This window comes from Theobroma cacao, chromosome 4, assembly GCF_000208745.1.
Source record: "Theobroma cacao cultivar B97-61/B2 chromosome 4, Criollo_cocoa_genome_V2, whole genome shotgun sequence".
Lineage (NCBI taxonomy): Eukaryota > Viridiplantae > Streptophyta > Magnoliopsida > Malvales > Malvaceae > Theobroma > Theobroma cacao.
In genome coordinates, this window is record NC_030853.1 from 15,299,174 (window position 1) to 15,309,777 (window position 10,604).

The window sequence follows — 10,604 nt, forward strand, 5'->3', positions numbered from 1 at the left end:
AAAGCTGATGATTGAGAAGTTAATTAAGAATGATATGCTCCCCATGAGCTAATAAAATATATAAAATTCTCTCCTATGATCAGCTTATTGTATACATAAATTTAAGCCTAAAGTATTAGTATAAGGCTAATGGGATATGTTAAAATAATGCGTTACAAGTTTTATACTAACACTTTCTGCTTCTTCCTCTCAGACAGAAGATAATAATAAGGAAGCTATTTCTCTCTCTGTCTGTCACTCTTCAACTCCGTCTAAGGAAACATTACAGATTCGAAAATTTAAGAATTCTTTCCCACTGCCTGGAAACAGAAACCATGGAAGTTTACGATCCCCAAAAATCCAAAATTTAATAGAAACAGTGAAGGAAAGAAAATAAATTCCCTTTAGGATCAAAGCTCTTCCCATGTTATATCCTCAACAAAGTGATGATCATTAATTAAACTAATTAAGAACAAAATGATCAGAAGGAAAAGAGAAATAAGGAAGAAAGAAAAGAAAGGAAACAGCTAATAAACAAGTCCTTACTCTATCTAACAGCTTATTATCTCCCCATCAGAAAGAAAAGATGAAGCTCATCATCAACATCAAGAGGAAGAAGAAGAGCCATTAGTTCCAACATGAGCAACACTATCACTCTCAAAGTGATGGTTCAGATTCTGACCACTGTTGTTGTTATTCTCATGACTCTCATGGTTTTCTTCATGGTTGAGTTCGCTATCAATATTATTGTTATTGCCACTGCCATTATTCCTACTTCCAACACCTCCACTTCCTCCTCCGTTGGCTTGATCTTTCTTCCCAAAAGTATTCTTATTGTTATGCATCCAAACTTTTAACACACCTCTATCAACCCCAACCTCACTGCAAAACTCTTGGACAAGTTCTTCATCTCGTTTCTGCATCTTCCATCCAACTCTCTCCGCGAACTCCAGCATCCTATCTTTCTGCAACTGCGTAAACTTTGTTCTGAATCTTTTCTTCGAGTTGGAACAAAGATTTGTGGCGTTTGGGGTAACAGCTCCAGCCCCAGCTGGTAAATGAGAGTTATTATGAGTATTGTCTAATGCACCTGCGAGGCCTCCTGAAAGAGCTAAAAGCATGTGGGGAGCTGAAGGGTAGTAAGATGATGAGATCGGCGGTGGGGAAGCTGAGTTAGGACTACGATGTGGCTGAGTCGCCGGAGGTGGTGGATGGTGGCGGTGGTGAGGCTGATATTCTATTGTGGCGGTGGCTGTTGCTAGGGGTGGGTCTTCGGGTTCCCGGAGGTGGAAGTTTCTGTGGCAGCCACAAGCAGCGCATTTGAGGGAAGTTGGGTCGGTCGGGGTAGCTGTTGGGGATGGCATGAATTCACCACAGCCGTCTAGAGCATGGCCACCTAAGTTGGCTGCATGGTTCTTGAGACATTTCTTGTAGGTTATGACGATGGGGGGCGCGTGGGGATGATGGTGGTGGTGGTGGACTGGGTGGTGGTGAGGCTGGTGGCGCTTAAGAACACCGTTGGTGAAAGATACGGGCTTGGTGGGTTGGATCCGGGTTGGTGTTTCACTCTCTGGCTCTGGCGATTTGGGGGTGGTACTTAGTGGGGTGGTGCTTGTGGGGGCTATGTCCATGGCTCTAACATCTAGAGTTAACCAAAGAAAAAAATCTAAAAATTCAGGGAAAAAGAAGAGAAAAGAGCTAAAAATAAATTTACAGAAGGGTTTTCAAGGATCGTTACGGAGATGGGGTTTATGAGAATTATGATACAGTGGAAGAAATTAAGGAGGAAGGAAATGGAGGAAAGGAAGAAAAAGAAAAAGATTGGTTACGTCTGGTTTGCGTTTCAAGAGAGGGGAGGGGGGNGGGAGGGGGGGGGGGGGGCGGGTGCGGGATGGTGTTTTGTCTCTTGGGAGATGGAGGAAGGGAGGAGGAGGATGAGCAGTGATGACTGTTTGATAATAAAAATCTATGTTTTGTGGTTGTCCTTCTTAACCACTTGTTTTTTTAACCCTGGTTCTAATCCATGGTTAAGTTGTTGACCCCACTTGGGGTTAAGATATGTTGTGTAATAAATATGCCTAGTGAGCGGTGAGTATTTGAAGATTTTGAGTCTTCCCTTATTTACAAAAAAACAAAAAAAAAAAACCTAAGCTCCCTCATGGCCATTTGTAATTTTCTTCACATCCATCTCTTTCTTTCCTTTTTGTCCTTTCAATGAATTTGCAGTTACAACATTCTGGAATGTAAATGCAAGTTTTTAAAATCCTCACACCAAGTTGAAAAATTATAAACATTCAATTTCCCAGTTTACCCTAAAACCCCAACCCCTTTTTCCAATCAATTGGATTTTACGGTTGGAATCTTCCATTAACTATGTATATTGTTTTTTAACTTTTTCATTTTACCATCAAGTAAGCCTTTATCGTGCAATGATATGATAGCTAAGGGGATTGAGGAAGCTCGTTTTGTTGTAAATGAACCAATCAACCGAGTAAATAAGTTACCAAGATGTTAGCTTTGGCCACAATTATGACTGGGTCATGAGACTGAGTTGACCCGGGAGAGTTGGCAACAATAAACCATGGCAGGAGAGAGAGAGGCTCCTGCAATTCTGATTTCTGAGACATTGACTGCAACCCATCTTAAATTTGTCAAGTGGCAGTATGGCCTGGACCGCCTTTAACAGTAACCTACCCTTTCAATTTTGATTCTTTGGCAACCCCTTTTTACTTTTTTATAATTAATTTCCTCAAATGATTGAATTACCCTTCACTAGGAACGTTGATACCGCGATGGGGCAGTGGCAAAATTGTCTTTCAGGAGGATAGGGGAGTCGATCTATCAAAATCCAAGGGGTTTTAACAGGTCACTCTACTGCCCTAAAATTAAAGGTATCTTTGTCGGCTTGGCAGAATTTTCGGACGTTGAACGGTGTTTGTCTGAAAGCTCCCTCAATACTTCTGTTAAAAACAGTAAACGACATCGTTTAGTACACCCTGACACCCCCCACGTTTTGAAACCGTGCCTTACTTCAAGGGTCATAGATTTTATTTTCGGACCAGAATACCCTCACGAAAGTCAAATATTAACAACCTCAATCCCCTCCCACGTCCCACTCATCTGTTTGGAGTTTAGTGCATGAAAGCTCCCGTAAACACCGACGATAAGCATAATTAACACGTAAAGAACTCCCTCGTTGGGTGACAAGTGTTAATTAATCTGACACTTGGTTACACGTGGACACATCACTTCACATCTTCATGTGCCACGTGGTACAGTAAAACCAAGTACTCTTTTTGGCAGATTAAAATTGAAAGTCAAATTTTGATTATTGGTACTGTCAGCTTTAAATTAAACAACTGGGAAAAAGTAGGAAAAGAAATTATTACATAAATTGTTTCTTATTACGTCTGTTACAACTTACAAGGCAAACGCACCGTATTTGCAACAGTAATTTGACAATTAGAGTTGATATCAACTAATCAACTTGTATTTTTGTTATTGGCAATTCCAACAATTTTTTTCAATTTAAACCATCAATGTTGGAAGCGCAATCATTCTTTACGCGTGACGTGCACATGAATTCATAACATTTTTGAAATATATAACTGAGATTAAATAATTATTATAAATTCTTAAAATTATCATGTCAACAGAAATAGGTTCAAACTTGTTAATATTAAGTTCGCTAGAAATTTTAATTTTAGGTAAAATAGTAAATTGTAAAAAGGTCAAAAGAAAGGTTGGTAACAAAATAATTTACAAAGGAGGAGGATTGGGACTAGTAAATTACCTTATTTGGCTGATTAAAAAACGGTGGGGTTGGAGAGGGCACTGATTTTGGAGTAAATTAATGATATTTACAGCATAGTAAACAAAAAGGGAGAGAGCCAATGAGATTTGTACAAAGAGGGTTGGGGGTGACGTAAGCAAACCAATCATGTAGGATCTAAGGTTTAATCATCGAAGCGTGTGTAACGCCAACCGTTGCCTTGAAATTTGAAACTGAGAATTTATTATTATTAGTAGAAAGCGTGTGGAAGGGGAGAGTACAATTTAATTTAATTTTATTTTGTTATTTTCTCCTAAAATGAGCGTAAATTTTCTGTTTTCGTTTTTTCAGCTGAAAGTACAAAGAAAGAAACACTCTCGCTCTCTCTTCATGTTTTGACTGAACATTGGAGTAGTACTTATTACTGTGGTTAATTAAAATCCGAATGATTAAATTGACAAGCACGTAGTCCTTGAACATCTCCATAAACAGTCCTTTGGACACCTACCTTATACCAACATCTCATCTGAATACACTACACATGACAAAGATTACGGTGATGTTTCATTGAATTCCAACTGTTTAATTACATGTTCCAAACATAAGACAGATGTCATAATCTTTGAATTTAGGAGGACTACACTTTCTTAGGTCCCTACCTAAATAGGCGTTTCCCTCTGCCTGTTTAATTAACATTGGAAATTGAAAATCATTAACATAATTAATTACTTAAATCAACTTATATTATAAAATCTAAAAATTAATTAACATAATGTTTATAGTAACAGTAACTTTTTTTTTTTATCCCGAAGCAACAAGTGGCCAGCTCATGGCACAGTGAACAACCAGGTGCTGCTATAGAGACACAACACCATACACCTAAAGACCTATAGCACATTGTGAGGGACAAAAGTCACATGCAGGGGCTTGGTTTTGACAATTACTTGCTGTTCTTCTTCATGATCTTGTTTTCAATTTTTCTTTTCTTTTTTTTTTTTTATCTTGTTGGGTGAGGTTGATTCTTTTGCAGAAAGTCTAAGTATAGTCGGCTGCCAGTGCCAGATATAAAATCTTCATGAACACGGGTGCCTCCCACACACGCACAACCCATCTCTTTTCCTTCATTTTCTGTCAAGATCAGGCCAAGCCTAATTCCATTCTTCATCCTTTTCTTTTTCTTTTTCTTCTTCTCCCAAAAGTCGAGGATCAATTAACATTTAACGATATCTAATAAGTGTTGAGATGAGTTTTACAGTTAATTGAGATTGGTTAAGACTTGATTTTAATCGTACAACAATATCATTCATATTGAATGATTAAATGTTTTCTTTTTATCAATAAGATGCTAATTATAATATATTATAAGTCTAATTGAATAAAATCTATGAGATTAATATACCTTTCAAGAGAGCTGTAATAAGTTACAGTAATGAGATCCTTATACATCAAAATATAATCTCTAAATTTTCCTGATCGATGTATCATTGAGACTGGACATCAATGATACATAAAGACTAATACATTCTATGTTTCTTACTCGAAAAGTAAGCAACCTGTCTTACATGTTGAAGTATAAAGACACTTAAAACTAGAATGTCGGTACTTGCCTAGAAAAGTAAGTTCACTAAACATGACCCGTCATAAGAAGTACATTTGGTATTTCACTCAAATGTCTATGCAATACTTCTCATGTGTCAGTTGTGTAAATACTCCATAGATTTGAGACACCATATTATCTTATGTGTAGAGTACTATATTTTGATTTCATCCTTATGGATGTCTAATCAAGGATGTCAAAACAATATGCTTTTGGGTATAATATAAAACATGTGAAGGCAAATGAGTGATCAAGATAAGAATCATCACCCCAAGTGATTTAAGGTTCTTGGTTGATATTAGCTTGCTAAAGTCCTTGGTCAAAGCAACTTAGAGATTATGAAAAGAGTTTTTTAAGTCTTTATAAAATTGATAACTAAACTGCAATAACAAATATGGAGATCAATAAGAGTAAACACAACACCATACTTTTATCATCTTCATGATATATGATGAGAAAATGAATAATACTGAAAGATTAATAATTGAAAAGTTGAGTCAAATCATCTTGACTTTTCTAACATTTGGGTGGCTATGATGGATTGCTAAATCTAAATCTTGGTATAGGAACTTTAGATAGTTGATTTGATTAATGATAAATTGAAAGTAGTTTAAATTTATCTAATTCTAAGTTTCACTTAAGAATTATGTATTAAGTTCATTGCCAACATGTTGGAAGTTTAATGGGTCACACACCTAAAATGAATATTGAAAATAAAATGAGAGAGGTGATTAAGTTTAACTTAATCAAATTAGAAATTATAGGTTGCTCAAGTACTTGATTAAAATTATTTAATTAATTTGTTGGGCTTAATTAATTAAATTATTTAATTAAGTCATTAGGTCTAATTAATTAAAATTATTTAATTAAGTTATTTGACTTAATTAATTAAGTTATTGGGCCTAATTGTTCAAATTAAATAATTAAGTTAATTGGATTTCGTAAGGACTTGATTAAATTGTTTAATCAAATTATTGGATTAATTGTCAATTACATAATAGCTTTGTAATTAAAGTTTAAAATGAATCCATGGTATAAATACCTTACTATAGCTTCCAAATAAAAATAAGAGAGTAGTTGAAAAATTAGAAGAACAACACACTTGAAATTTCTATTGCCTTGCCACCCCTTGTGTTAAGAAAAAAATAGTTTTTCATTCATTTCATTTCTTTAGTGCGTTCATCCCTAAATTTTTGTATGGATTATAAGTTTATAAAACTCATCTTTGCTAGCCCATTGTCAAGGCATAGTACTCCCGATACTTAAAGAAGGATTTTTCATAAGGATTTTTTGGACAGCTTTAGTTTGTAACAACTGAGTTGAGGTGGTTGAGCTTTTTGAAGGCTGTTTTGATGGTTTAACAAATATTCATCAACCTTTGTTATTTAGGTAAAGTGGTATGATCATATATTTTATTTATTAATTTAATTTTGTATTCAATTTAGCATGGAAGAGATCTTAGGAGAGTGAAGTGTAATTTAATTTGTTAATTTTATTTTTGTTGTATTTTTATTTGTATATGATGCATGATCATCCTTATTTTCGCTATATTTTTATTTATATATGATGCATAATCAGCCCTCACGATGAGGAGATTAGAGGATGGGAAAAGCTACCTGCATCTTTTGCATATATAGCCCAATGAACTCTTACATATGTATAAATGATTAACATAAAAAGAGTGGAGACTGCCTTAAACAATAGTTTTTACTATTCATTTCCTTTGAACAATACATATGACAACTGACAAAGATTGAGTGGGTTATTCTTTAATGCAGTGGGTTGAGATTGAGGTTTTCTATGGTCATATGGCATACGAGAAAGGAAACAATAAAGGATGAGCAGTCAACAAATCCCACAATCTGTACCAATAACATTTGATGAATTTAATACAGTTTTTCCCGCACTTTATTCATAGCAAATAAAAAAAAGACACCACTATGCTTGCATGATCAATAATGCATACACAGAAGTCCCCGGTATGAAGAAGAAGAAGAAGAGCATAGCTTTATGTTAGAACTTGGATTTGAAGTTTGACTCATAAAAGTAAAATTATTATACTTTAGACTTTCTTTTTTTTCTTTGTATATGGAACCTAGTAATAAAAGACCCTCCAGAAGTTAGGCAAACAGGCAACTTGACAAAGAGGAAAAGAAAAAAGATCTTTGAGTAGGAGCTGTAGGGCACCATGACCCTTGGGAAAAGGAGTTTTTGGACCATGCAATTAAGGATACACTACCACCCTCAATGTATCAAATGAATTCAAGTTGTAATGCTTTATACCCCAACATGTCCAAGAGTGAGATAAGGTTGGTTATTTGCTCATAACTGCTTCGTGCTACCAATGCCCTCGTTTATTTGATGGGAGAAGAGGAAACCCAAAGGGACAATGCTTCAAATCTTGAAGATGCAAAATTTATATCTTCAAGAGAGTTTGTGGAAGATAAAGGTTTATATGAGAAGTCTTTAAATTAATACATTTCTCTGATCATATAACTCAATACCACACAATTATCCATCCATAATATAAGAAAAATAAAATCATCATATTATACTTTCACCAGTTAAATTAAATAAAAATGACTAATTGTTTTATATCTCCATGTACTACATTGATGGCTAATTAGTTGTAATTGACCATTCAAAGGCTTTTGTATATTGCATTTAAAGGTAGATTAATGCCTTATCCTTTTTCTTTCTTTCTTCTTCTTCTTTTTCCAAAAGAGAATTATTAGATTATCAGAACTATGCAATTCTTCCTGACAAACTCTCATGGCAAGAACATGAAAAGAGATGGAACCAATCTAAAAACAGGATGCTATGATTTTCTTGGACCTGTGACAAAGGGAAAGTTAGTGTCATCTCAAGAAAAGAAAGAGCAGCGACCTTGTGGAAGGTAAATGACTAGACTCCACACTGCACTCAAGTCCTTGATTTGGCACCAGATCAAATTGGTCACCTCTTCCTTTTGGAATAAAATGTTATGTCATTTCATTTCCAATTTCAAACATTAATCAGTCTAATCATAGATTAAGTATCTTTAAAAACTGTATTGGATTAAGTCATTGATTCGAAGTTCCCATGTTGGGCAAATTGATCATTTGGCTAATGACCAGGAAAATAAAGAGTACCTCATTTGCAATTTTTGTTTTTCATGACAATGGGAATTTTACATTTTTAGCCTTTATGTCTACTAGCATTTTATTTTAATAAGCAACACCCTTTCTTCCCTCATAATTCAATTTCAGATTTTTAGTAGAAGCATCAAAATACTTAAGCAATTTCAGGTATTTTTTTCCCTTATGATAATAATGAGCTCTTTTATGACGAAATAAGTGGCCACTTGTATTATTTATATTTCATAGCAAATGCACAGCTATCATATTTTAAAGAAAATTTAACTTGAAAATAGTCTCAGAACATTTCAATTTACCAACAATTTATACACCTATCCGATTACAATTAGTCTCAACAGTTGTTCAGCCAAAATTTATGGTGTATTATTCAAGCAAAACATTAAATTTATCTGTTGCATTGCTTTACATTTCCAGCTAAATTATGAAATGATTGATTGTTTACTCTCTTTTCGTGTTGTTTTTTTTATTATTATTATTAATTGTATATGGATGATCATTGGACTTCAAATATGCTAACTGGAAATAGGGTTTCACTCATAAATTAATCACAGCATCCCAAACTTTAGGAGTTTAAGAACCCAAATTGTATGGTATTATTCTTACTACTTTAGTTAAGTCGAGGTGGTGATAGAAACTCACATCCTACTTCACCTTTGCTGCTTGAGTTAAGCAGATCGTGGTTCGCTTTGGAAACATGGTTTTTGCTTTATTATGATCGATACATGTTAATTAAAGCTAACAAGCTATATATGGTGTTGAATTCTTTATGGGATTCGGATGTTGGAGTCGGAATTTCTTTAGATCAAGCCTGTACAAAGATGTCACTATAGATGCTTCTACAAATTTAGTCATGTTTATCTCCTATTCAAGATTCCTTTGGTACATCAACGCTATGCAATCCACTTCTTTCTCCACCCAAAACAAATTTCTTTGTATATTATTTTTTTTATGGTTTAAATAAATAAGATGGAAATTACACAGAATATCTACTTCACATTAAAATTAAATGAAGGTGAATTTAAAGTTTTTGCTTTATATATATTTTTTTATATATGATTTTCATTTCCCCAAAAGGAAAATAGTTATGTATCCAAACAAGTGATGAATAACAAGATGAAATTAAGGCCAATCAAATTTACACCAGCTATATCTAGTACATCATTCAATGTACACTTTTTGCAAAAGAAAAAGGGGCTTCTTATTCAAAGCTTTTAACTATCAATTTAAACCTAAACTATTTAATTAGTTAAGCATTGGCTTTATTACTTCGGATGTTGTACTTTGTCCTTCAATTAAAAATTTAATGGTTCCATGTAACAATCTGCTGGAAAAGGATAAACATCAGTAAGTAGCTGAGTAGTTGACCCATGATCAATTGCAATTATGTGCCTGATAAAGAGGGATGATGCATTTTTTTTTTTCCCTTCTTCCCTCTGGTAATAATAGGTCATGAATAATAGTGTTGTACATGGAATTAAAAGGTTACCTATCACTTACCCAGCTCTAGACTTTACCCTAGTCCCTACTTCTGAGAGATTAATTTATGATTTTTTATTACTATGTTGACGAAAAGCTTCCATTGGCATCTGCCCAATATAATAATAATAATAGAAAAACAAAAACCTAGTTGTTATAACGTTAAACTTTATGCTGAAGGTTTTAAATAACATAACTATTAAATTTTTAATAGTTGTATCAGGAATCTAGTGTAAGATCCTATCTTTCTTCGGGATAAAAGAGGTCACGGGAGAGGAAGGATTTTTCTGATTTTCTCATGCCACGTAAACTCATCATTGAAACCCCTCTCAGAAATTTAAAAAGAAAAAGAAATTAAAAAGTGATTTTTTTTTCTGATTTAATCATACTATTAGTTTATTTAGATAAGACTTGGGAGATAAGATATTTATCAAAAACTTTTGTCCCCTGAAATTGAAATAATAGGAGGGATGGTCAAGGCAACCACCAGCACAGCTTTAGGGCAATAATTGCATGTTTTTCTCTCGAAGGTGGTATGACCTATTGGAGATCCAAATAGGCCAAATGGCTATGGTTGTGGAGGTCGTTTTTAGTGGAAAAAGAGTGCTTTAATCTCATACAATAGGCAGGCTGGGTGGCCCAG

The 10,604-nt window shown here is 34.3% G+C and overlaps 1 protein-coding gene across 1 annotated transcript; it reads right to left on the reverse strand.

Moving 5' to 3' along the window:
- Nucleotides 268-1,933, reverse strand: LOC18601515 (zinc-finger homeodomain protein 9). The gene has a single exon (XM_018120199.1). The coding sequence runs from the start codon at nucleotides 1,608-1,610 to the stop codon at nucleotides 585-587; it is 1,026 nt and encodes a 341-aa protein (XP_017975688.1). The 5' UTR covers nucleotides 1,611-1,933; the 3' UTR covers nucleotides 268-584.

Excerpts from the sequence above, each read along its gene's own strand:
- LOC18601515 (XM_018120199.1), bottom strand. The coding sequence starts at position 1,610 with ATGGACATAGCCCCCACAAGCACCACCCCACTAAGTACCACCCCCAAA.